We start from the raw sequence: 27582 nt of genomic DNA, 5'->3' as shown, positions 1-27582 counted from the left end.
GAGGTGGTGCACCTGGATGCACCTGACTAAGGAAGGAAAAGAGCAGTGGGAACTATTCCTGACCTTTGACTTCCTCCCCGCCTCCTGCCGCCAACCCCCACCCCCACCCAAGGCAGATGCCAGCCGCCTCTGCCAGGCCAAGGGGTAGGATCCCTGGGCCTCCAGCTGGCTCCAGCTCTAGGTCTCTGAGCCGCCTTCACAGTGCTGTAAAAATGCAAAGCATTCCAGCCATTTTAATTACTGGGTGTTGCAGAAGCCAGCAACCAGTTCATACGAAGGAACAACAGACAAAAAATGATTTTTCAACATGCCTTTGGCCTCTCCCCTCCTTTCTCCCTGAAATCAGCCTCCAATCACTGGCTCCTAGGCCTTGAAAAGCACTCCAGGTATGTGCAGTCTCTTTAAGAGTTTGTTGACATGACATCAAGATCTTTTTTTCTCTAAATACTTGAGGCAGAGGCAGTTCCAGCTACCTTCAAGCGGTTTGGAAAGTTACTGGTCATATTCTTGACATGCTAAGATTATCACAGGGGCTCCATAATATACACACTGAGAACTTCGTTATAAAAGAGTTCAGTGTGTGGTGGGTCTGTCTGGGCACCAAGTCAGGGGGCTTTTAGTTCCTGAAATTCCAAAATGACCACATTATAAGGTACTCCCAAGGCATGAACCCCAAACGCAGTATTCCAGCAGTGCTTGGATGTGGAGAAGAAATTCTTAAAAGCTTGTAATGTGATTAGAGAAACCTCCAAGTTCCCTAATTCTGGTTTTTCAGTAGCTTCGAAACACTTTCCTCACTAACAATCTAATCTAACAGTTTGTTGAGGACCTACTGTGTGTCAGGCATTGGGCTAAGTGCTCAGAAAACTCAATTAGACTTTGTCAACTAGTTCGCCTCCTAAAGAGGGAAAATGACACAGAAAATGACAATCCCAGTGCACTGTGATGAATATCAAGTCACAGATAATCTCTGATGGTGGAACCCAGCTTGGGTGGAAGGAAAGGCTGCTTGTATGAGATGATGACTTATGATAATAATAAGATTGCCTTAATAATAATATTGACAGTGGCCACTCACTGATGGCTGACTCTGTACCAGGAGTTCGGCTAAGTCCTTCCCGTGTATGATGTTTATTCCTCACAACTCTGTGAAGCAGGCACTAATGCTGTCCCTATTTTACAGATGAGAAAACTGAGGTACAGAAAGGTTACTTGTCCAAGATCACACAGTTAATAAATGGCAGTGGTGTGCTGGTAAATACTTAACAACTAGCTCTCCAGGACAAAAAGCCTGGTTTGTAGCATCTGCCAATTACTATGGTATAAATACTCCCATCATGGCCAGTTTTAAGTTACCAGTGTGATGTCACAGAATGCAGAGCTGGTAAGACTATTTCTGCCATACAGATTCAATAGCTGGAAATAACCTCAAGAGCATAGATTAGAGTATAACATAATAAAATAACGAAGTGATGAGTTTTAAGTATTCATTACCTGTGTTTTTAATATAATTTGTTTGATTGTAAGTTTATATAATTACATATTTAATAATAGCTGTGTTTAACAACTGACTGGGAAAATTCCAGAAAATTTAACCATCAGCTCTCATAAGCCAGGGTGAGGCAGCTCCAACACACCACTGGGGGCTCCAGAACCTCACTTTTCACCCCTCTAGACAAGTAAGAGGTAGTCAGGTAAGAGGAGGAAAGGCACTACAGGCCAAGGGAACAGCACGAACAAAGACTTAAGACATGGAAGTAAGAGAATAGACAACAATGACATTTAGTGTTTGCAAAATGTTTTCAACCCACCACTGGAGTGCAGAGAGGTGGTAAGGAGCACAGAACTGGACGCTGAACTTCCAATTCTGGTTCCACGACTTATTAACTGTGTGATCTCGGCCAAGTTACTGAACCTCTCTATGCCTCAACTTTCTTTTCTGTAAAATGGGTATGATAATAACAGCCCCTACATCTTAAGAGTTTTGAGAATTAAACACATTTGTACCTGTAAAGTACAAAAACAGGACCTGGTACATAATAAATCCTCAATCAATGTTAGTTATTTATTATTTGATCCTTAAAACTACCTCTGTTAATTAAATGTTTGTTCTCACTTTATGGAGAGTAAATATAAGTTTAGAGAGAAACTCAGTAGATGGAGGAGATGGGACTTGAATAAGTTTTCTGATTCTAGCTTCTGTGCTCATCCCAAGGCGGAAATCACCTTGACCCCATGAATATTATTCTTCAGTAGGGCCCGCTGATGTACTCTCTGCCCTACTAAGTGTCCTTCTGATAGGGACCATAGCTGATTCATGTTCCTACACACCTTGATTGATGGGTGCAAGGCATCCTGGGAAGGAAGACCCACCCAGTGACAGACATTGGGCATTGGCCCCTCGTATCCTTGCTATTTTCTGCATGTTCACCCTCACCCTGAAGAGGCAGGCTGGAAGGGTGGTTAAGAGCATGGACTCTTGGGCCAGACTGCTCTGGATTTAAATCCCAGCACTGCAGCATCCTGCCCATGTAATCCTGAGCAAGTTACGTAATCTCTCTGTACCTTTGTTTCTATAGCTGAAGAAAAAAGGGATGGTGAGGATAATCTCATCTACCTCACAGCTTTCATTATAAAGATTAGTATGAATTAATATAAACAAACTGCCTAGAAGAACACCCTGCACTCAGTAGGCACTCTGTAAGAATTAGCTATTACTATCAAGTTTTGGTTTCCTTTGCTGCCTCCTTCCCCCCATCCCTTCTTTGGGTATGTACATGGTCAAAGGGGATAGGATATGGGAATATGCTCTTCCTTCATAAACACAGATTGATAGACAACAGGCTACTTGATGGCAGGGGTCTCATTCTTCTCTATAGCTCTAGGGCCACACCCTGGTCCATACATGTTCTCAGTGAGAATTTACTATGTGTCAGGACTGTGCCGGCGCCTTATTCACTATATCTTCTTTGATCCTCATGAAGATCCTATGCATTTCTCTTCCATTTTACCATTAGATATCTGAGGCTCAGAGAGGTTAAGGAACTTGTTCAATGTCACAGTGAAAAAGTGAAGAAGGATCAAAACCCAGGTTTATTGACATTACAAGCCTTGGTCCCTAACCCCCTTGTCAGTCTGCCTTCCAGAATATTCCATTGGGAAGTTTTGAGAGATCATAAAATCTAAACCCCTGGTTTTACATTTAAAGAAAGGGGGTTTATTGATTTACTCATGGTTACTCAGCTACTGTGTGTGGCAGAACTGAGACAAAAACCTGGTATATTTCCTCAATCATATGCTTAAAATTTCAGGAGGAAATGAAGCCATATTCAAAAGCTGTTAAAAAATACTGATCACTATTCTATCAGCTTGCCTCTAGATTCTGGGCCCTTTTTTGGTAATACAAATGTAATTTTCTGGTGGCATCTGTTCAAATTCAGAGTAATGAAGGACCTACCCTTACCCCCAGATACTGCCTGCCCTATGATTTCTCCTGCCTTTTCTCCACTTCAAACCAGGTCAAACAAGAGATGATGCATTTCACTTGCCTGCTAATAAAAGCTCCCTCACTGGCCCTCCTTGTGGAGGTACCATGTCTCCTGCTTGGTCGCATCATACAATGATCAAGAGCTCTGAGTACTCAATGGGAACCCAAAAGATGAAGAGGAAGTCACCAGCACTTCATGAACCTATGGGTACAATGACTTTGCCGTCTCCAGAAAGACTGCTGGTTTGGAAAGAGACCTCTAGGTCTGAATCACAGCTCTGCCACTCCTTCCTTGTAAGAAATTTAATTTTTGAGCCTCTGTTTTCTTGGCTGTAAAATGGACATAAAATAATATCTACTTTTTAGGGTTGTGAGGATTGGAGCAAACACTGTATTGGAAGTGCCTGTACATAGCAGGTACTCCACAAATGCAAGTTCCCTTTCCTTTCTCTTGCCTTAGAAATCTTTTCAGCTTATCATCCCAAGGTTGATGACTGTTACAGGACAGGAAAATAATTATTTATTAATTAATCTAATCTAATTCTAATCCAATACTCATCTAATTCTCATGGGCCCAGCACTGAATTAGAGGAGTCTGGAGTGATGGGAAGATGATGAGATACTAAGGGGTCTAATTTCTTGTCTCGCCTTTGCCAGTAATCCTGTGTGACCATATAAAAGCCCACATTTCTGGACCTTTTCCTATATCGGTAAAATGAGGGGGTTGGATTTGAAGACCCACAGTTCTCTCCTACTTCTGGCTCTCTGTCTCACCAAATATGGGTTTCCAAATACCTCCCTATTTCCTGGTAGGGTGGCCCAACATCTCATGGCACACTTGACCCTCCTGTTATAGTTCACAGCACCCACTATCGTTTTCACATCTTTCTCTCCCACTAGACTGGGAACTCCTTGAGGGCAGGTCTGTGCCTTGTTCACTGTTAGATCCTCAGTGCTTATTGTGTACTAGTGGACAACCAGTCAATGTCTAAGGAAATTGGAAGGAAGGAGGGAACCCTGTACTTTCTCTCCAGAGCTGATGAACACACTGCGACATGCAAGCTGTGATGCAAATAGAGACTGTCAGTGGAGCAATGGAAAGAAGGCTTTCTGTCTTCTGAGCACTGAAGTTATAAATTCACACACCATGCATGCGCTTAGCCATCTGTGGCAGTAAATCAAGACACGGTAAGGGGAGAGTTCAAAACCCAAAACCCAAACTTGTTGACCTGAGGGTCATTATTGGAAGGTGACTGTTATCTAAAATATAGAAACCACATGGATCATGATATTCCTGGTGCAGAAAAAGTCTGGGCAAAAGAAGGGAGGAGGGCTTCCCTGGTGGCGCAGTGGTTGAGAGTCCGCCTGCCGATGCAGGGGACACGGGTTCGTGCCCCGGTCTGGGAAGATCCCACATGCCGCGGAGCGGCTGGGCCCGTGAGCCATGGCCGTTGAGCCTGCGCGTCCGGAGCCTGTGCTCCGCAACGGGAGAGGCCACAACAGTGAGAGGCCCACATATCGCAAAAAAAAAAAAAAAAAAAAAAAAAGAAGGGAGGAGTGGCAAGTTTGGAGCAGAAAAATAGAAAGACCAAAGGGGTTAGAGGCGGCAATATGTGTCTGGTCTTGTCACTGACCAGGGAAAGGGACTCTTGCCAGCAGGTGTGGGCATTGTCGTGCCCTTGGCCAAGGACTCTGCTCAGCAAGAAGGAGGATTCCACAGTATCTCAGCTGAAATAACCTTCTGACCTCACTCCCTGTGTTCAGACTCCATACACACCAAAGCAACTTTTTGATGAGAAACTAGCTTCATACGAAGCTCTCTATGATTATCAGGAAAACTATGAAGGTCATGTTGACATGACATGACATGACAATTAAATCTCTCACTGGAAACAAAGACAATGGAATTTGCTGGTCTCTTTTGAATCCTAGTGTCCCTGGGACTGATTAATTCTGGGAGCTGAATCTAGTTGACTTTCTGGACCCAAGAAGCTGGATTCCAGAAACTCTATTATGGTGAATTTGTGAAGCTTATACACTGCCTGTCCCTCCCCCTATTTTCTCTGCCATTCATTGGTTAGTTTATTCTCTCAGTATTTGGTAAGTGCCTACGATGTGCAGATGCTGAGCTAGAGACTGAAAACGCCCCTGTATTTGCTTGCTGTCTAAGGGAGAGAAAGACCTATTAACCACTAGGGGCAACAGAGTGTGGGAGGCACTGTGGAAATCCGGGGGATACTGTGTGGGTGGGAGGGGAGTGAGGAAGGAGAGACCTTGGGGGAGTCGTCAGCTCCGCTGAGGCAGAGAGAGGGTCAGGAAAACATCCATGAGCTGATTCAAGTTGAATCCGGAAAGATAAAGATCCTGACAGATGAGACAGAGGAGGGTCAGGGACATAAAGATGGAAGGTGGATTCCAGGCAAAAAGTGCAGCGTGAACAAGCCTCAGAGGCAGGAAACTGATAGCCAGAACCTAAAAGGTTGGAAGATGGGAACGAGGGCATAGGTTGGAAGAGATAAGCAAGGACAAGACATGCTGTTGTGTTACTACAGCGGTAGCAATCCCACTGTATTCTACTCGAATGGCCCCCCTCTGTGGGGCCCTGAGAAGAGCCAGATCACAGAGAGCCTTGTATGCTTTTCTTTGGAGTTTAAGACTGTTCAGAAAGCCACGGAGAACAAATGAATCATTTTCAAGCAAAGGCCAGCATGATTTCAGACTTAGATTTGAAAATCTTTGCACCAGCAGCAGTGCAAAAGTTGAATTTGATAGAGAAAGACCCTGGACAGAGTGAGCAATTATGTGCCTATTGAAATTGTCAGGAAAGATTATCCGGGCCTGATCCAAGGCAGACATGGTGGGAACAGGGAGAAAGGGATGGTTAGAAGAGGTGTGTGGAGTGAGATTCTACTGGACTTGGTGAATGATGGTGCCACTGGCGGGGATGGGAAACACCAGAGAGGACTGAGAGGAAAAGACAATGAGTTTGGACCCTTAGGGACTGAGGAGGCCATGGGCCCTCCAGGTGAAACTGTCCAGGGGGAAGTTGGATCTAGACAAGAGCTCAGAGGGATACTGCTGCTTCCAGTGTCCATTCTAGTGCACAGAGCAGAGTGGTAGGTGGATCCAGGGGAGAGGGTGGGATTAGCCAGGGAGAGTGTGGAGGCTAGGAGGGAAGGGAAGGGGAAGGAAGGAAAAGGAAAGGAAGGGAAGGGATGAGAAGGGAGACAAGGACAGAAAATTTGGAAACACCTACATTTTAGTGGCAGGAAGAGCCTAAAGAGCCTGCCAAGAAGACTGAGACGGTACAGCTGGAGAGGCAGAAAGCAAAAACCCAGAGAGACTGGAGTCTCAGCAGCCGAGTTTAGAGAAGGATGTGATCAACGGCATCAGATGCTCTTTGGGCATCCCCATTGCACAGGATAAGTCGATTTCAACTCCAGCAGGTGCAAGTGAAGAGAGCTCAAGCACCTTGGCAGAAGCAGGATTTGCAGCCCAGTCTGACAGCACAGCAACCCTATGTCTGTCTGTCCATCCCATTCCCTCCAAAGCCACACAGCACCGGCAGAGATGCTCATGTGTGTCTTCTGTGCAAAGCTGAGCATGCAACCTTCAAAGAGACCACAAAGGAGCTACTCATTTTTAAAGGAAAAACACACGAACTCCATGGGCATAAGGAAGACATTAAGACAGGGTCGAGGAGGAGAAGTTCTGCCTCTACTGCATATTACCCTTCACAGAAATAATCGACCAACTGAGCACACAGTCACTTAAAAAAAAAAAAAAAGAGCAAGTGCTGGAATATTAGCTCTGTTTCCCATCTCCCACCACCCCAGAAAGCAGGGCACAAAATATCTCCACTGTGCACATGTGTTTTCTGGCTTAAAATCTCTGGGAGTAGTTCTCTGTGGAAAGAAATGTGAAAACCCCAGGATTCAGGTGAATTCAGCCAGAGACTCACACTAAGGGGTCTTCACTCCCTGGCAGGGCTGGGGGAGAGCTGGGGCAAGAGACGCCCTGCAATTTTACTGCCATGAAATTGGCTCCAGATGGAAGTGAGGAAAGGTGTTTACTCCCTGCTGGTGCCAGACGCAGAGAGAACCTGAAGTACCTACCACCTTAGGTCCATAATTCCCCAGTGCTGGGCAGCAACCCTGCTGAGGGTCTGGCCAGGGCTCATGGTGGTGGGTGGACCAGGGCAGTCTGTTGCTTGGAAAAGGCTATTTTGAATGTAATGACTTTCAGATGGACTGTGGGTTTGGGGAAAGCCACTGAGGCTGGGGTCTGGAAGAGAAGGGGCGGGAAAGAAAAGAGGTGTTTCCCTACACAGCAGCAGAAATGTCTCACATCTTGTCAGTACCTTCACCAGGTTTAATTTCCAGAGGCCAGCTCTGCCCTGGAAGGGTAGGACTGTGGCATCCTCTGTTGTGTTCCCAGATCTCCCCAATCCCCACAAACCCATGATTCACAAGTATGTAGCTTCCTGAGAGCACGGCTCCCCTTGGGTTGACATGTGGCCAGCCTGGGGGTGGAGAAGCTGGGCAGCGGAGGACCCAGACGGGACGCTGACTGAGAGCTTTGTGGCCACTGCAGATGGGAGGGGTTAGCTTCACCCACTCAAAGGCACCCACACCCCACTGACTAGCATGGAATTGTGCCTCTCCCACCTTCTGAGTGAGATTGGCTGAGGATGCAGGCTGAGGGAATGGGTGTTCTCTGGCTTACAGTGCCCCCTAGCACTGGCCAGAGGGATAGGGCTCTGTGAGCTCTCCAAGGAGCTACCACCTGCCTATCTGAATACTGGAAAGGGGCCAGTGGGGCCAAATCAATTCCATTCATTCAATCGATACTTATTGACTTCTTTGTTACCAGCACTCGATCTTTATTACCAACACTGTCTTCAAAAGGCTTACAATCCAGGAAGGTAAACAATCACTTTACAGTCAGACAAGTCGTGTGAAAGAAAGAAGCACAGGATAACATGAAAGGGGGTTGACAAAGACTGGGGATGGGAATCATAGAAGGCTTTCTGGAGGAGGTGACATTTAAGCTGTGATCTTAAGGCAGTAGAGAAGTTCAATGAATTTTGGAAATAAGGTATGGAGATAACAAAAGGCATATTTCCTGTCCTTTTAGTGCTTATGACCCAAGATGCAAAAAGACAGATAAACAAGTAATTACAGTGGGGCTCTATCAGGAACAAGACCCTCAATCTCTCCTATGCCTTTACCATCACAATCTTTGTTTTCAGCCTGAGTCTTGGAGGAGAGAGCAGAAAGCAGAATAGAAACTCACTGTTGATTGAGAGATTGATGGACATGCTTCAGTCCTGGTCACGTTTGATTTGTCTCAAACCTGTTTAAATGGCAAGATCTATCTTCCCTTCAGAGACATTCACCTTGCGCTTGAGACTTTTCCATGGATTCTGAGACTTTCCAGCCAGGGGGATCTTGGAGATCACTGAGTAACATCTTTCACCCAACAAACAGGAAAACTGAGTCCAGACAGGTGAGGTGACTTGCCCCCACACACAACTGCTCTGCAGCAACCTTTGGAACAAATCTCAGGTCTTCTGCTTTTTTTGTTCACCCCAGTCTCTTTTTGTCCCCCAGAAAGAAAATTTTCATGTGTCTCTTTGCAGCAATATGTTTGAAATGTTTTCACAAGGTATTAGATAATTTAGAAAGGGAAAAATAAACACAAAAGAGATAAAGCTCTGAGGAGTACAGAGCTGTATTCATTATGATTAGCTCAGAGGTGATTATTATCATAACAGAGAACGATTTAGTCAGTGCAGGCAGAATTCTGTACTTTTCAGGCACTGCACAAAGGGACTCTGAAACTCATCTATAGATCTGAAATGCAGATTCAGGACTGCGAGTGGCTGCAGAAGAGTGTAAACATTAGGTCACATGCTGCAGCTGGGGGGGACTGAGGCCCATGAGTGGGTGGGAGAGAGCCCAGGTAAGGAATCAGGCAGCTGCAGCAAAATCTTGGCTCTGCCACGAGCTAACCGTGAGACTTTGGGCAAATTCCTTCACCTGTCTGAACCTTATTTTCCCCAACTATAAAATGAGGATGGGTAGTCTCTGAGGTCATTTTTCAGGACCTCTAAATGTCTATAAGAGACTTCCATAGATTCTGGCATCCTGGAACTCGAAAGGAAGGGGAGTGGACAAGACAGATTTAGAAATTTCTTCAGTTCTTCTGGGGTTTATAAATCTATCATTGTCCTTAGCTGTCAAGAGAAAATGGGGAGCCGATATCTTCATTCTTACCATTAGCCCCAGGCCCACTCCATCTAGCTTCTGAAGTGGCCTTGAAAAAGCAATTCTTACATATTATAGGTCCATGGACACCATGACATCTGGATTGATGGCTGTGAGGTCTGCTTGCTGGAGGGCCTGACCCCAGCAGTAAGGCTCCCCTCTACAAGGATTCATGAAGCTTGCTTTCTCTTTTCCTCAACGTGAGGACTGAGCTGACCTCACATGGATGGGCAAAGGGAGTCCCCTCAGGTTAGACATTAGGGAGAACTTCCCAACTGAAAGGGACACTGGCCCAGCTTAGGATAGGGAGAGAGAGGAAATAAACCAAAAGGCAATTTTATTACCTTTCAGCTCGGAAAACAATCTGTTTCCTCTCACGCTTACATAATTAAGGAGCTGCCATAATCAAAAGCTTCAGATGTTTTCTATACAGAACCTGCTGCTTGAAGTTCAGCAAAAGTTATTTCTGATACTCATATTCTCGGCAAGCCTTCCCTTGGAGAAACTACTGGTAATTTGGACAAAACATTAAAGTGAGAAGAAAAGAGAGAAGAGAGGACCTCCACATGTAAGACGCTTATCCAAAGTGGATTTGGTCTGGAAAGGCTTATAAAACCTTCCACATGACTGGCACCGTGCAGGGATAAACGGAACTCTAAAATCCGACCAAGTATGCCCTCATTCAGCCTGGATCCTTGGAGTGGCATACAGAGCATCCACTGCTCAAGATTCAATGGGTTGCTGGCCACACCCATATCCATGTCTCCAGGGACCCAATTTTGCATTCTGAGGGCTAAAAAGCAGTGTGGCCAAATATCTCAGGCCTCCAAGTCTTTATAGTGTGGTTGGGGAAATAGTACAACTATATCCCATGAAACAAGGAGCAGAGTTCTAAAGTAAACACCGAGACAAGGAAAGCTCTCTCTAGGGCGGGCTATAGTTAGAGTGAAGGTGGGAAGGGTCTTAAAAGTTGGGAAGGGGACAAGACAGAAAATTGTGGAAACTAGATTCCCTTCCTTATAGCTAAAATTTTAAGAGGAAAAAAGGAGCTTAAAAAATGTTCTTGGAAATACCATTTCCAGTGAAATTTTCTGATTCTCCCATTCCAATGTCACTTCTCTGAGGTGTAAACAGAGGAGTTTCTGAGAAAGAGGTTGAACTTGCATTTCTGAGCAGTACTTCCTAGTCTTTATTTTGTTCCAAACTTCTAGCATTTCTATTGCCAAATCATTTAAGTCTCTTTCCAAATGGGATGAGTTGGGAGAGAAAGTGAGAGAGACCCAAGAATAGAACGATAGAAGACTCCAGCTGCAAAAGGGCATTTGCACAGTTAAAGCAAACTGCTGCTAAAGTCCAAGAAAATAAAAGCCTCTCTTAAGGTGGGAGTGAGTGAATTGAGTTCCTGGCTGGTTGCCAAGTAATGTCACTTTTCTGTGCCAGTTTCCTCATCTGGAAAGTGTGAATAATACTTGGTGTTTTTCCTATCTAAAAGGATTACTGTGAGATGTAATGAGGTGAGATATGGAAAATATAAGGCAGAATCAAGATGTTACTGAATAATAAAAATAGTCACAGTATTAGCTATTAGCTGTTATCCATTATAGCTCATAGTCTCGGATTCTGGATAGTTCTCCAGGACCTGGTTTTATCCCAGTTTTGGATCAGTTCACCCTCAAGTTCCTTGCTGAAGGGTGGAGACCTGTCTGCCTTAGGTGGAGTTACCATTTCCTCCCGCCCTTTCTACTTATTGTTTTTCAAATAGGCTCAGGGACTTTGCACTTACTGTTCTCTCCTTCCAGACTGCCACATGGCTGAGGCTTCTTGTTCACATCTCAGCCAGGATGTCACCTCCTCAGACAGACTTTTCCTTACTATCCCATAGACAGCAGCACCCTCCCCAGTCATTTCTAACCCATTACTCTGTTTTGTTTTCTTCATGGCACTATTACCTTAGAAAATCACCCTATGTACTCATGTATTTACTGATGTATTGCCTTCAAGTTCCAAGGGAGCAAAGAGTTTGTTTTGCTCATCCCAGCATCCAGAACAGTGTTTGTTGAATGACTTCACCATTTACTCTGCCTGAGCCCAGGAAACAACCTTTTATTACAGCCAGCTCCAAAAGGCAGATGGCTTCCTCGTGGACAGGAAAGTCAGGGGCGGCGATAAGGGGTGGGAGTGTATGGGGGATGGTCATCAACCTGCTTCTTTCCCTTCTGACCCTGCTCTCTCCAGAGAAGGTAGAGAGTTAGCCTTTGCCTATCCCTTCCACCAGGCGCAGTCAAGGCCTCCGGGGCAGGGCCACCTCTGACCTGCCAACGGGTTGGTGGTAGTTCATTCCGGTTTGGGTCAGAGGCGTCCAGAGGGCGGGGTGGGCGTGTGGCGAGGGTGCAGGCGGGAAGGGCACGGGGGCGCCGCTCGGAGGGCCCCTCTGCCAGTGCGTCTCGGAGGCGCGTCCAGCCCACCCACTCGCGTGCCCACAGCTGCATTATTCCCTATAAGGATCTGAACGGTACGGGCGGCCCCGCCCCGTCGCCCCGCGCCCCCGGCCCCGCCCCTTTTTTGGAGGGCCGATGAGGTAATGCGGCTCTGCCATTGGTCCGAGACGGCGGGCCTCGCGCGCCCGAGAGGGGGTGCCCGGGGGACCCGCGCTATATCACTCGGCCGCCGGGCTACCGCGTAGAGCAGGCAGCGGGCGGACGCTCGGACAGCTTCTCCTCCTCCTGTTCCTCCGGCTCCTGCTCCAGCTCCCGCTGCTTCGCCCGGAGAGATTGCCCACCCGCCCAGTCGTGCGCCAGCGCCGAGGCAGCCTCGCCGCACCCCATCCCGTCCCGCTGGGCACTCGGAGGGCGGCGCGCCCGAAGCCAAAGTTGCCCCGCAAAGGAGGGCGGGCGAGCTCAGGCTGAGGCGACCCCGCCGGCGGCGCACAAGGCAACTTTGGAGAGGCGACCAGCAGCAGCGGCAGCGGCAATGACTCCCTGGCTCGGGCTCGTCGTGCTCCTGGGCAGCTGGAGTCTGGGGGACTGGGGCGCCGAGGCGTGCACATGCTCGCCCAGCCACCCCCAGGACGCCTTCTGCAACTCTGACATCGGTAAGCGCTCCCGGTGTCCCCGCCAGAACCCCCGCGGTGCCATCTCGCGCGCTGCAGCCCGGACTTGGGCGCTGCTCCGGGTGGCATGGCGAGCCCCGCTCCTTTTCTCTGACTGGGCTTGGGACGAGGTGGGGATACTCAGGTTCCTGGGGCAGGGGTTCCAGCATGACCGAGGGGGGAGATTCCCTGCAGAGAAACCCCCAGAGGCTGAGTGAACCCCTTGCAGCCACCATGCTCTTTTAGGGCGTGAGGTCTTTACCGGTCCTTTTGACATCTGGAAAATTTCCCTTTTCACTATCACGGGAGGACGGGCCGAGGGGGAAAGGTGGGGAGAGTGTTTCTAAAACTTGGAATGCCAACTAAAGGGCTGGGATGATGAACAGTTAAAAAAAGAAAGAAAAAGTTGCCAGCCATGTGCAGGGAAAGTTGCAGTAGAGAGAAACTTGAAGTTTTCTGAGTTTTCACCATCTCCCCACTAAGTTCATTCTTTTCACTGAGACCTAACCCTGCCTCACACTCCCTAGTCAAGTGCTAACTGAGCTTCTTGGACTGCCAAGTTTGGGTGGATTTAAGGGGAAAAATGAGAAGTGGTGGGGTTGACCCTCCCCGGAGGAACTGTATTTGAGAGTGTTGATAGCAAGCAGGAGGTGGCGTGTGTGAGGGATCACTTATCACATAGCTGTGAGAATTCACAGGAAGGCTATTTTTTTTCCTTGAATGTGTGTGGGGAGGGGGAGACTGAGCAGTGGAAAACAGATTTGTCACCAAAAGAAAAAAGATGCCAAGGGTCACATCATGGTGACTATTCCAAATCGGACTTAGTGTCTTGATTAGAGACTCAGTAAGAAGTAGAACCATATCAACGGCCTTGAGAGTGTGCCCTGGGAGAACTTGTTTGGGAGTGTTCGGGACACTTGTGCATGGTTGGCCAGAGGTGGAGTAGCAGCTGGAAAACATCTTTCCTCTCCTTTCCAGCTCATAAGGCATGCAAGTCCAGTGACCCTTGCTGTGTGTGTGTGTGTGTGTGTACACGGGCTGGGGGGTGTGGTAGGACACAGTCTGGCCACCCTCTGCCTGTGCAGATTCAGAGGTGAAGAATGGAGCGTGTGTGTTTTAAGGACAGTCGTTAAGGGGAAAGAAATTTTCCACTGGGTCCTGGTGAGGGCCTCCACAAACGTGCTGCAGGGGAGGAGGGCGGGGAGGCAGGGGCCTGGCGGGGAGGGGCGCCACTGGTGGGCCTGGCGGGCCTAGAAGAAGCAAGGGAGGTAGCTGTGCTGAGCAGGTCAGTCCAGTCGGCAGGCACGGGCGTTTGTGTGGCCTGGGGTCACTCGTGTTAGCGGTTTCCTGGGGCCTGTGTTGTGCACCTTTCCCTCTCCCTGGGGAACCTGACTGGCCCCTGGGTTTGTGGATTGCCTGGAAGGATTCTCTGGGGCTGCCTGAGGCCTGGAAGCTTTTCTTTCTCCTCCTCTGACAGCCCTCACCCCGTGGGTGTCACTCCCGCCTGAGTAACGCTGGGAGCTGCTGGTGATGGCAGCGGGCTCTGGTCTTGCTCAGGGAAGAGCACATACTCGGGCCCGGAGCCAGCTGGAGTCAGGGCGTCGTCCCCCGCTTGACAATGGCTTGGGTGTGTTCCCTTGGATTTTGGTGTGTGGGGAGAGGGAGACCTCATGCCTCCCCCTTGCTCTTGGCTTTTGGGTTTCCACCCTGGAAGTTCACCAGGGAACAGTGGAAACAGGAGCAAGGGGACTGCTTTCAGGGGGGCCACTGCCTGACTCTGTTCACTGCTTAGGTTTCCTGCTGTGTGTCTGGGCTAACACAGAAAGTTTCTTGTAATTTCTCTGGATTTATTTAAGAAATCCTCCCACATCCCCCTCCTCAGTAGACTGCCCAGAGAAAAGCAAAGTTACCAGGAAGTACACAAAGACAAGAACATTATGGTAGCAACAATAAAAAAGAAACAAAAAAACTTCGATACTGCTGGCACCGACCCAGAACTGTTCTGCCTCGGTTTGGTGCACTGCACTAGTGGCAGGGATGAGATTAATGCTTTTAAAAATGGGAGGTGTGGATGTGGGCTGCCGGCTCCTTGACCTCTGCTGCCTTACAGTACCCTGCTGGCGTCCAGTAGGTGGCTCCCAGTATTCCTAGCTCATAGCCCTTCTGGTTTCCAGTCTGTCTGGGTTGATGCCTGCCTGTTCTCTCCCTGAAGGAAATGTGTAGATGTTTCCATTCCCCCGACCCCTACGACCCCACCAATCAATACTGTAGTCCATGAAAAATGCTTATGCCAGCCCACCAGCTTCCTCTTCCAGGACCTTCCTGGCTCTTTTCTCTTCGTGGCCGGGTGCCATGTTGCTGGGTGAAGGCCCTCTCTAAGGAATCCCCTATTGGCCTTCCCTCTCCTTTCTCCTCATTCACAGGTGTCTCTTTTTGCCTTTCTCCCCCAAAGCCCTGGGGATTGGCATTGCCTTCTGGATGAGGAGGAGTTAAAAGGTGTTGCTATGGCAACTCCAGGCCCTGCACCCTAGCGAAGTGTTTAGAAGAATAAACTACGTGCCGGCTTATAAAACATACTGTGGCAAAAAGAAAAGGACTTGGCAGCAGCTACGATGTCTGCGGCCCCCTCCCCACCAGTCGTTGCCCCTGAAACTCTTGACAAAACCTTGACTCTGGAGGAGGGAAGCGGCGGGGCGGGGGCGACTAGGAATGAAGAAGGCAGCCTTGGCCTGCTTTCTGCTCCACAGCTCTGTCCAGCTAAGGAAGGGGTGGGCAGTGCCAAGAGCCTTCTGAAAATTGGGGTCTGTGTGCCCGTGCCTGCGTGCGTGCGTGTTTGCGTGTGTGTGTGTGTGTCTGTGTGGTTTCTGCAGGGGGCGGGAGCAGTAGAGAGAGAGAATTTTGCTTCAGAATGCCAAGCTCTCCTTTGCACAGAAGCATGGGGCTGTGCGATAGAGTGCTGGGGGCCTGCCCCCTGAGCCTGAGCCTGTTGGGAATTCAAGAGTGAGGCTCAGCTTGGGGGCCCACTGCCAGCTTTGGAGGATGGTCTCTGGATGTCTCCGAATTGTTTTGACAGGGACCAGTGCCAGCAGATTCTTTTGGTATCAGATCTGAGGTTGTGGTTTTAGCAAAGAAGCCATTTTCAAAGAAGCCTGATCTATTCTCTCTCACTCACAAACACGCAATTACACTTTACGCTGGGCTTTGTGACTTGAGGAAAATAAAAAGGATCAGACTTCAGAGAGGAGCCAGTCACTTGGGGAGCGGACCCAGGCTGTCGACATCTTAGTAACTCTGGAAAGAGGAGAGCTGCTGTTTGTAGAAGGAGGGAAGGGACATCTCGCAGACTCCCACTAGGTTCAAGCACTTCTCAGATCCCGTGTCTTTCATCCACCCAGCATCTTCAAGAGTAGGTATTACACCTATTGTTTTCAAAGGAAAACACTGAGTCTGAGAGAGATTGTGCTTGCTCAAGGTCACCCAGTTACTGTATGGTAAGGCTAAAGCCATTCTTAGTTACGCCATTCTTCCAAAACTTTTCAACTTTCAATTACCCTTGATATTCTAAGGCAGACGACGCTTCCTAGGACCAGGATGAAATGGACAGTTAACATTTGAAGACTGCCTTACTTATCTATTTGGGGAGTTTTCCTTAGAAATATTAAGACAGCCAAAATGGCCAGAGGTTTTAATTAAACATCATCTTATGGGACTGAGAACTAATTAACATCATCCTCATCATATTAGGGTATAAATAGAGAAAATTAAAGGAAAATTTCTAATGTTCTTTGGCTATTAGAACTGGAAGAGACCCTCAAAACCACCAAGACAAAGTAAAAAAAAGACTCGATTTGTCTCACTGAGGCCCAGGGAAAAGCAAAGCTAATGGGGGACAAGAGATCTTGGCCTTCAATACTCTTACCCTTCTGGGTGGGGATGAATGGGGGCCTCCCAGGGTGAGGTGCCCAGTCTATGCAGACTCCCAGTATGATGGGAGGAAAACCAGAGACAGTTAGGAGGCTGGGTGCTGGGCTGGCTGGAGAAGGTGCCCCTCCCACAGTTCTGTGTCCCTTTCACAATCCCTGGATAGATAAGGCTAGAAAAGTGGACACAGAAGTGGCTTGGGTGGAGGGACTTTTGTTTGTTTTGCAGGAACAGCAGGAACCATTCAGCTCCACTGCTGAATGGCACATTCCAAAAGGTTCATTAATTAAAAACAAAAACAACAACACAATTCTCCATTGCATTTAGCTTGTACCATTCCAGCCAGTATGGACAAGGAGGCCCCTTCTTCTAGCCTTTGTCATAGTCAACTCCTGGGTGGCCTGGAGAGGCAGTGTGTGGTGGCAGAAAGGCTGTGGCACGGGCAGAGCTGGGCTTAAATCCTTCCTCTGGGGCTTGTTGGCTGAATGCACTTAAGCATGTTATTGGGCATCTTTAAGCTTTAGTCTCCTCATTTATAAAAGGGGAATAATAATCTGTACGTCCTTGGACCTTTAACTTTTACCCACATTTTAAAAATTACAAGGATAGTATGGATACATTCTATGACTATGTGTGTATGTATCTGTGTGTACATCGATATCCATCCATCTATCCATCCATCATCCATCCATATCTATCTATCTATCTATCTATCTATCTATCTATCTATCATCTATCTATCTAAAATCAGATAAGGGTGAAGTCCTTTTTGATCACTTCCTCTAATTCTAGTCCCTTCCCTATGCATTTACATACATAGGTACTCATAGAAAATTTATAGTAGTTTTTTCCCTTGGAAACATGAGTGGTAGAACACCATAAATAGTGGAATACCAATATAGCATTCTACTGTTTTTCAGTGAACAATGTGTTAGGTTGTTCTCAGTTAATATACATATAGATCTACTACATTTTTTTAATGTATAGAATTCCATAGGGTTATACATTTTTAAAACTAATTATGGAGTGATTACTATGTGCCAGGCACGATTCTAAATAATTAACATGAATTAACTCATTTAATTCTCTCAAAAGTCACATGAGGCAGGTATGCTACTGTTGTCTCCATTTTACAGATGAGGAAATTGAGACTTAGAAAAATTAGGTAACTTGTTCAAGGTTGCTGCAGAGCCTGTATTTAAACCCCTGCAGCCTGGCTCTAAAATATAATCAACTACCATACTATATATTACATTATATAATGTATCATATTATATAATATATTGTTATATACTATTTTATTACTATAATAATATAATAGCCCTATAGGTATAGGTATATATTTATTTAGCCATTCCCCTACTGATAGATATTTAGGTTTCTAACAGCTTCTCATCCTCACAAAGAGCACTACAACAAGTAGTCATCGTACAATCCTCTTGTTCATATGCATGGATATTTCTCTATGGCAAATATACAATTTGGAATTATTGGACATAAAGTATGCGTGAATAGTTCCTGACAATTTGCCATCCAGAATGGCTGTGTAACACAGTTCTTTTCAGATATGCAACATGCAGAGATGGAGGAACTATTACAGCCCTGTGCTGGAGATACTTTCATGCTTCTTTCAAATGGGAAAACAATTAATGAATTTTATTGACTTTCTGAGTTTTTTTCCCTTTTTGCTTGTCCCTTTATCCCTTTGACAGGGAGCAATATTAAGGCTACTTAGACCAAGTTGATGGGAGCATTTTTGTAAGGAGAATGGGGCTTACTTACGTGCCAGGAAAGCCATGGCCTTTGACTTGTTGCAGTTTTGTATTAATTCAGTTGCAGATGGTTTTATTTTTATTTTGCTTTAATACGAAGCAATGGGCCTTTCATTACACTAAGCTGCTTGACTTCAGGATTTGACACGAACCCAGGTTCGTGTTTTGAAGACATCTGTGCTGTGCACAGGGTCTTAGTTGCTGGCTCAAAGATGTCCCTTAGTTGAATAGGCCTGGCCAGGCTCATGGTGGCAGCAAGGGGACACATCCCTTTGTCCCCCTTCTCCCCTTGTCATTCAATTTGGATGGTGCTTGGATGAGAGTGGTGGGATGGCCATAGGATGAAGATGGACAGTGGAGAGGGGGCAGGGTGGGTCCTGGCCAAGAAGAGATGCTGGAGTCTCATCTTGATGGGAGCTAGAAGGGCTAGTTTAAGAGAGAATTTCACTGTTGTGATTAAAACCTTTCAGTGGACTGTTGGGATAAAGTGTCATAAAATGGCTCCAACAACGGCCAGTCTGGCCCCTGCCTACCTTTGTCATCATCACTGGCCCTTCCAGCTCCAGCTGTTCACATTCTCTCTCTGGGTCTTGGCCCATGCCCTCCCCTCGATTTTGAATACCCCTTGTTAACTTCTTATTCTCCGCATCTCACTTGGTCCCTTTTCCCTGCCCACTTCCTGGCACTGGTGCAGAATAATCACACCTTGACCAAATTTAAAACATGTCAAAAAACACCATTCTTCAGAGCTGCTTGGGAAATTCCCAGAGGGGGTTATTCTTGGGCTGACCTAAGGGCTGTGTACTACTCAGAGGGATGCATCTAACCCTCCTAAGAGAGGAGGCATCTGCTATGTTCTCTGCATTACTTGATAAGTCCAGCCCCACCTTCTGGACATAATACGCCACCACCCTCCCAAAGAAAAATCTCCTTTTTGGCGTATCAGTAACCCTACCAGGTGGAGACTGCCCACCCCATCTGCCTGGTGAGGCCAGAGAGGTGAAATCACTCGCCCAAGATCACACCATTAAGAAACAGATGAACCAGAATCTACATTTGCTTAGTCTACCTCCAAATCTGTGTCCAAATCAGTATAGACTAAGGGCTAGGACTCTTTGGATTTGAGAAGATGCTACTCCTTTTGTAACTTCCCCACACTGGTTTTTTGATTCCCTGCTGTTGGGGTTTTCCTCCATATGCTTCTCTTTGATTTTTTTCCATAGCCAGCCTCTGCAGCCCCTGCCTCCCCTGCCACCCCCAGGTTTATTACAGTACAGCCCTAACTAAACCAAGCCTCGCACCCTATGTCGAATTCCTAACCAAGTACTCTTTCCATTTAATCAGCAGTTCACAGCCTTTTCAACATCACGGACTATTTTTATTAATTTTCCTTCAGTGGATTTCATGTTTGGAAAATCACAACTTCATGTCTTGGGTGTTGATTATTTTTCCACTACAAAAACCAGTTAAACTATATGTGTCACTGCTGACCATAGCCAGTCATTATTCTGATATAATCAGCTAATACAGTTAACTGCAGCCCAAAGCAAAGAAACTTGGTGTCTGCCTAAGCCTGGGAAGCACTCTCATGGGTTACTGGATGATGGCAGTGTATGATTTGGGCTGGTTCACTGAAGTGCTGAAAAGAGCTCACGGACCTCTTGTAGGCCGCTGTTCTTCGCCCTCTGGGAATGGCTCTTTTCTTTCACACCAGTTTGCCACCTCTCCTCCTGTGGGCAGGTCCACACATCTCCCACCCTTGCCGATTTCTAGGTTGCCCACAGCGCTGAGAACAGGGCTGGCGGAGGTGGTGGGTAACCGATGTGTCCTGGTTGAGTTGCCTAGCCATTCAGAGGGGGTGACATGGGCTCCTCCTATTTATCTGTTTTCCTGTGTTAATCTCTGACGGGCTGGAGCCGATGAGTACTGACTCTAGCTAAAGGAACTCACTAAATAGCGTTTGACAGGAGGTCACAAGGTGTCTATCCCAGCCGCAGTGGAACTAAGAGGCCTTTTTACTTGGCTGCTAAAAAACTAGTGTCTAGAGGAGGGGAGGGGGCCAGGACAACTTTTCCTGATGCCTTTAGAAGCCATCTGCGAGGCTGGGGTGGTCCGGCTGCCACAGAAGTGACGGTCCATGCTGCCCAACACCCAGTTATAATTTATGTACATGTAAAGCCTGTCACCTAATGGTGGCATCCACGGTGCAGGGCGTAGAGACCTTAAGTATTCCCAGGCCTGCAGCCACCTGCTTTTTGTGGGGGTGGGGAAGGGAAGGAAAGCGGAAAGGTTGGCTTCAGAGAGCCCAAGGGCAAGTTTAGCGGGTGGAAAAATAGAGTCCTTGGATGACAGAGGGTGGGGAGGGCGGGAAGAGGGGAAATCTAGAGCAGACCAGAGCCATTCCGGAACCAGAGACTTTGAATATTAGTTGGCAGTTATTTATCCCCACCACCCCCGCCCCAGGCTATCTTTGATCCCTCTCAGAATGAGGGCGCCAGGCACCAGGTAGTTCAGTTGCCTGCAGAGAAGCAATGTTCATTCAGAAATCTCAGAGCTCTTGCAATCCCCAGGTTAGAGCATGGGGAAGGTGAGCCTCGTAACCTGGGTCAGGCTTCATGAGGATGTGGGTTCGTGACGTGAAGGCTCATGGTGTTTGGCTAAGGTGCTTGCAGTTCACGAATTAGGATGGATCTCCTTTTGATTTAGGCTTGATCATCATCAAGAGACTCATAGCCTTTGAGATTTGGAAACATAGTACCTCTTGTGAACTCTGCTGCTCACCTAGTGTGGTTAAGTTCTCTGGCCTCAGTTTCCTCATCGGCAAAATAGGGGGAATAATAGTATGTACCACACTGGGTTGGTGACTAAGTGAAAAAATTCAGGGAAAATGTTTAGTACAGAATCTGCCACATACCAAAAGCTCAACAGATGTTAGCTTTTAGTAGTAGTGTTGTTATATTATGTGGCAGAGGGGGTATTCTCACTTTATTACTGGTGAGGAAAATGGGGCTCTGAGAGGAGACAGGATGTTTTCCAGGGTCACATACAGAGAGCTGCGTTTCAAAATCACAGCTTGAGACCCCCTCCCACCCAAGTCTAAAGCTTTTCCACTTTGTCCCACTGCTTCGCACAGGACAGAAAAATGAAGTTCCCGCTCTATATTTTCACGATTCTCCACATTTTGGAGTCTTAAGTCTACTTGATCTTATTTGATTATCACAACATTCCCACTGAGGAAAGCAGGACAGTGAGGGGTCATCGTTCCCATTTAACAGATGTGGACAGTGAGAACTAGTGTGGTTCAGGAGCTCGGCCACACAGCTGATACATGGAATTGGGATTGGAACCAACTTCTTTCAAGGCCAAGTCCTTCACTCTTTTCCAGGGTCAGGGGCCTCCCATCCCTCTTCAGACTGCTTCAGCACGTTTGCCTCTGGTAGTCAGTCACAGGGGGTAGATGCTGGGGTAGTCAATGGGAGGGCCTGGGAAATGGTGATATTGAACTTGAATATCAAGTCCATAGCCCCATCCCCATCTACCCCAGGGTTGGGAGATGTGCAGTGTCCAGGAGTGAGCACTGGCTGGGAGCCAGGACACCTGGGGTCTAGTTCTAGGTCTCCTCCTGACTCTAGAATCACCCTGGTGATGTCCACCTCCCTGGATTTCAGGCTCTCATCTGTGAAATAGCAGGACTGGCTCTATGTGGTGTGTATGCACTTTTCCCCCACCTATATTTATGGTAACTGATGTTTTCCTGAATGCCTACTATGTGTCAAGTATTTCTGGCTTTAAGTTCCTTTGGAAGGGGCTCTTTATCTGAATAATTGAGCACCTAAATCCATCAACAACACCTTTTAGGAGGTAAGTTCTTTAGAAATGTGGTCTATAAAGACAAGAGCTAGGATCTCTGTGGTTATGAAAGCAGATGAGGGCTTCGTCTGAACAAAACCGCTAATGAGCCGATGTACTTTATCAGATGACATATTTGACCACCAGACTTCCTGCTGAAGCAGAGCTGATGTGTCAAACAGATAGCAAACTTGCAGACCTAACTACTGATGGCTAGAATTAAAAATCAAGGTCATTTCAGTGTCTGTCATTGATCACTGGAGGGCTTGGTAAAAATTCTTTTGAACCCCATTAACACCACTGCTGAAGCTGACAGAGAAGAGGTGGTACTGAGACTCAGTGCTCACGGGAACAAGGCCTTCCTGATCCATGGTCTACCGGAGCAGCCCCTCGCTCCAGAAGATTTGATTCACGGCTTAGCTCAAACATCCCTATATGAGAAAACTCCCCTCATGGAAGACTGGCTCGTATAAAGACCTGTGATTAAGATGTGTGTCATCTGATGGAACCTTTGTTTAAATGGATGAGGAGGGGGTTTGGAAGACCCAGATCAAACATGAGCCCTATTGAGCAACTGCAGTGCACTCCCTTCCCCAACAATAGGACAGGGACCCCCAAAGATCTTGCGACTGTGGCTTCCTGATAGAAGTACCCAGCAGAAGGACTGAGAGATGTGAGAGAACCCTAACAACATCCAGGTTGTTCTCTGGGATGCAGTTCTGAACAAATGGGTGTGGGTGTGGATTCCAGTCCCTTCCTGATTGCTTCTCTTTTGGCCTGGGTTTCCTCAGCTCTCATCTAGGTCAGATCATAAACCCAAATGCCTACAGAGGCCAGTCATTGGAAGCTGCATGTCTGCATGTTAAACATATTGAATTATTACTCACGTCTACCAAAAAACATATATGTGTTTCCCCACTCTCTTGTTTTCCCACTTTGGAGTAATGGATGGGTACTAAAAATTATTTCTTTATTATAAGACAAACAACAAAACAGTGGGCAAATATGATGAAATTAGTGAATTATCTTTGGCGTTGGAATTGGGGGGAGCGATAGAGAATGGTGACGACTATGGGGAACTGAATAGTTCATGTCCCTTCAGAAGGGCACAGCTGCTGTCCAGCTCCAATCTATCAGAATGTGAGTCCAGTGCTGCCAGATTTCCAGTCTCTTAGGACAAGCTAGAAATCCAAGATTTTAATGTGAAATCTGATTTTTAAATGCTGGCACAATTAAAAAGAAACACACACACGTACACACGCGTGAGCCAAACAAAACATGTCCCTGGGCCAGCTTCAGCCCTATGGATCACCAACTTTGTGACCCTGAGTCCAGATAATCTCTTGAATTTCCTTTGGGTTGTAGGATCTCTGAGTGAATAAGACCAACTGCTTTCTCAGGCAAAATGATGTACCTGTCCTCTGTGTCCCCAGAGAACACTGCTCATGCACTTGTTATCACACTTTCTGTGCTTTCTGAGGTGGTTAGGAGCACAGGTCCTAGAGTTAGACTGCCTGGTTCAAACCTTGGCTCCATTAATCAATAGCTTTACAATCCTGGACAAGTCAATCCTTCTCTGCCTCCTTTTTCTTATCTGTAAAATGGAGGATGCCATAATAGGACTCTTAGGCTCCTAGGGTGGTGGGAGAGTTCATTGAGATGATGGGAGTCACCGGCTTGGCCCACTGCCCGGCATGTAGTGAGAGCTTGATAAACATCAGCCATCTTATTATTACCACTAGGTGCCTCCCCCTAGATGGTGAGCCAGCTGGAGTACAGGGAATCACACACTACTCTCCATCCATTGCCCAGTGCATAGTAGGCATGCAATAGAAGTATCTTGAATGATGGACTTCCCTGGTGGCTCAGTGGTTAAGAATCCACCTGCCAATGCAGGGGACACGGGTTCAAGCTCTGGTCTGGGAAGATCCCACATGCCGCGGAGCAACTAAGCCCATGCACCACAACTACTGAGCCTGCGCTCTAGAGCCCACGAGCCACAACTGCTGAGCCTGTGCACCACAACTACTGAAGCCCGCATGCCTAGACCCATGCCCCGCAACAAGAGAAGCCACTGCAATGAGAAGCCCGCGCACCGCAACGAAGAGCAGCCCCCTCTCGCCGCAACTAGAAAACGCCTGTGCACAGCAATGAAGACCCAAAGTAGTCAAAAAAATTAATTAAAAAAAAAAAGTATCTTGAATGAATGAGGGCATTCGAGGAAGAGAGCCTTCCAGCCTTTCCAGGCAATGGTGCACTTAGCTTGCGTGTGTGTCAGAGAGAGAGAGAGACAAAAGGAAAACCAGTTTTGACATGCTGGGCACGACCAGCTCAATGAAAAAATGCTGTTCTAAGCTGCTAAGATAGCAGATAGTGTGCTAAACAGTGGCGTTGTCTTGGGAAATACAACCGAAGCTATTGCCCACCCTCTTCCAAACAGAGAAGCGACGAGACGTCTGGGAAACCAAAGTGCAGATGTTGAACCTTGGGTGCTTACATCATGGGAGCTTTGGCAGCTTGACGGATTTTATTTATTCAGGGCCCCTTTAAGCCAGAGAAGATTCCTAGAGGCTCTTAAAATTTAATGCCCCACCTGGATAGTTAACATCTGTGTTTTATTTTGTTTAAAAAAGTTAACTCCAAATAGTTCAAATTCCTTTGGTATTCCTGAGAGAAGAGTTTCTTACTGGGCAATGCACAAGCAGGGATGTGGAAAGGGTAAGGCTAGATCCGCACCTTCTGGGAGAAATAATACTGCGTGCCTCAAACGTGGGCCATGTATGTAATTTTAAATTTTCTTGTAGCCGCTTTTGAAAAAAGGAAAAAAAAACCCATGACGTTAATTTTAATACTATTCATAATCCAATATTCCAAAATATTATCTTTCCAACATGTCATCAATTTAAAACATTATTAATGGGGTTTCAATTTTTTAAGTTTTTTGAAATCCAGTATGTATTTTAAACTCACAGCACATCTCAGATTGGACCAGTCACATTTCAAGTGCTTAATATCCACCTGTGGTTAATGGCCACCTCATTAATAGGACAGTGCAAGTCAAGACAGGATATGTGAATGCAAGCCATCTTTTTTCTCCCCTCCTTGTTTTATGAGCTGTGCACAGAGATGTGGGGAAACTGGAGGTACACTGGGGCTACTGACTCAGCTTTGCTACAAGTGACTTTCAGGCCACAGGTCCCTGTGTTGTGATACTGTAGAAGCCATCTGACTCCTGCTCTCACTTGACAAATGGGGAACTGAGATCCAGAAAGGTAGAGGAGGTTGGCGTAAGAGATAGAGCTGGAAATAGAAAAACAGTACTATTTGATGATATCTAACATTTATTAAATCATTTTTATATTCTAAGACCTTTTCATGCATTATCTCCTTAAACTCTCATAACCACCCAATGAGAAGGCAGTGTTATTTCTGTTTTGCAGATGAAATGATCTCAGTTTAGAGGAATTAAATATTAAAGTGGCTAATATTAATTGACAGCTGTTCTAAGAACTTTATATACATATTTTATTAATTCTACTATTTAATATAAACTTTCATATTAGGAATTATTATTATTATGATCACCATCATTCCACTTTACAGATGGGAAAACTGAGGCTGAGAAAGGCTAAGTAACTTGCCTAAAATGCCACTAGTATGGTGGGGTCAAGATTTGAGCCCAGCCTGCCTGACTCCAGAGTCTGAGCTCTTAATCACAACTTATGCCCAAGGTCACCCAGCCACACAATGGCACAGCTAGTATTTGAGTTGGGATGTCTGTTCCCTGGTTCATGGTCTTTCTTTACCATCCCACTGTACTGCCTGGATCACAACCCTGTTGATTCCTAGCACTTTCTGCCTCGCTCTGCTGCCAGTAATGACCAGAACAGGAAGGCTCTGGACTCTAGCACTGATTGAAGGGTCCAGGCAAAACATCTCCTCTGGCTTGGCTGATCCTAGGCTGCTCTAGCCCACGAAGGCCAAATTCCTGGCCCAGTGGAGGAGGGTGGGAAGAACACTTGTCCTTTCTGCCTTCCCAGTTGGGCGAGGTCAGTGTACCAGGTTGGAAAGTGGTATGTGCCTAATTGCAGGGGGGAGGCTGAGAGGATTAACACTCTTTAAATAGACATCAGGAAACTAAGAATAGCTTTGCTGCCTGGAAATTGATGGGTATTCCTGACCACAGGCCATCCCACTTAGTAGGTGCTCAATAAATGCGGTGAACTACAGGAATAAACAAATACTGAAAATGGGTCATTGGGAGAGCCCTTAGCCAGTAAGACTCTGTGTTCTGTATAAAAAGAAATTTAGACTGAGGTTATTTGAGTCTTCCTGCAGTCTGGAGACCTCTGTTACCTTTACTTGTCTACTTTTGTAGTCTTGAGGCCAATGTCTTTTTGGCCAGGAGAACAGCAGGTGGTTAGAATGCCAGGGAAAGACAAGTTTTCCCCTTATTTCTGGCTTGTTGCCTGCTATCCCACCAGGCTGGAAAGATGGGCATTACTTCCTTTTGTCCTATTATCAAGATTTTGGTGTTCCCTAGAGTACTTTGCGGATTCCAGTCCCTTGGAACCTTAAGGTGGGAACCTCCAAATTTGCCATCAGACCTGGATCTATCCTTTAACACGGAACTCCTGGGTCCTTACTGAAGGTTCCCTCATTGTCTGGCTCCAAAGAATTGAGGTTGCCTTCCTGGCAGAAATTCAGCACTACCACCTCTTGTAATTTATCAGGTGAGCTGTGAGGATAGGGGCAGGGAAGATTTCCTTGGACGGTGGGAAAAAGCCTAAAGCAGTGTTTCCCAGGGAGTGATTCTCCACACACCATCGTAAGAAATGTTCTTTCAGCCAACACATTTAGGAAGGCTGTTTACTGTATTCTCCCTTGGAGATGCACAATGACCATAAGCAGGGTAAAGGCTCTGAGAAGTCCTGCTGCATGGTAACCTGTTTAGCTCTGCTTAATCCAGTGTTTCCTAAACATATCTAATCCAGGAACCAATTTTTCCCAAGAAGCACCTAAGAACCCCGTTGGCAAGACACTGCCCAGCTGAGGATTCTGAAAACCACTTTCGCCCACTTGCCTGCCCTGTGATTGTGGAGTAGGGAAGGAGACAGTTAAGAAATATCATCTACGTTGCATAGGGAAGTTGCTCATCTAGGCTTGCCAAACAGAAATGGCTGCATCAGTGTGAGT

The 27582-nt window shown here is 46.7% G+C and overlaps 2 protein-coding genes across 2 annotated transcripts in view; one reads left to right on the top strand and one right to left on the bottom strand.

Annotated features, from left to right (window-relative positions):
* SYN3 (synapsin III) overlaps positions 1 to 27582 on the bottom strand; it is a 455663-nt gene that overhangs the window by 223503 nt on the left and 204578 nt on the right. The window lies entirely within an intron of this gene.
* The window catches only part of TIMP3 (TIMP metallopeptidase inhibitor 3), a 57159-nt gene continuing 41947 nt past the window's right edge, over positions 12371 to 27582 (top strand). The window contains exon 1 of the mRNA XM_081249877.1: positions 12371 to 12847. Within this exon, the coding sequence (XP_081106003.1) occupies positions 12727 to 12847 (121 nt within the window). The 5' untranslated portion in view covers positions 12371 to 12726. The remainder of the gene's footprint in view (positions 12848 to 27582) is intronic.

The sequence above is a fragment of the Mesoplodon bidens genome, assembly GCF_964165515.1.
Source record: "Mesoplodon bidens genome assembly, chromosome: 11".
NCBI lineage: Eukaryota > Metazoa > Chordata > Mammalia > Artiodactyla > Ziphiidae > Mesoplodon > Mesoplodon bidens.
Note: the sequence above shows the minus strand (reverse complement) of the source record. Positions and strands in the feature narration are given on the sequence as shown.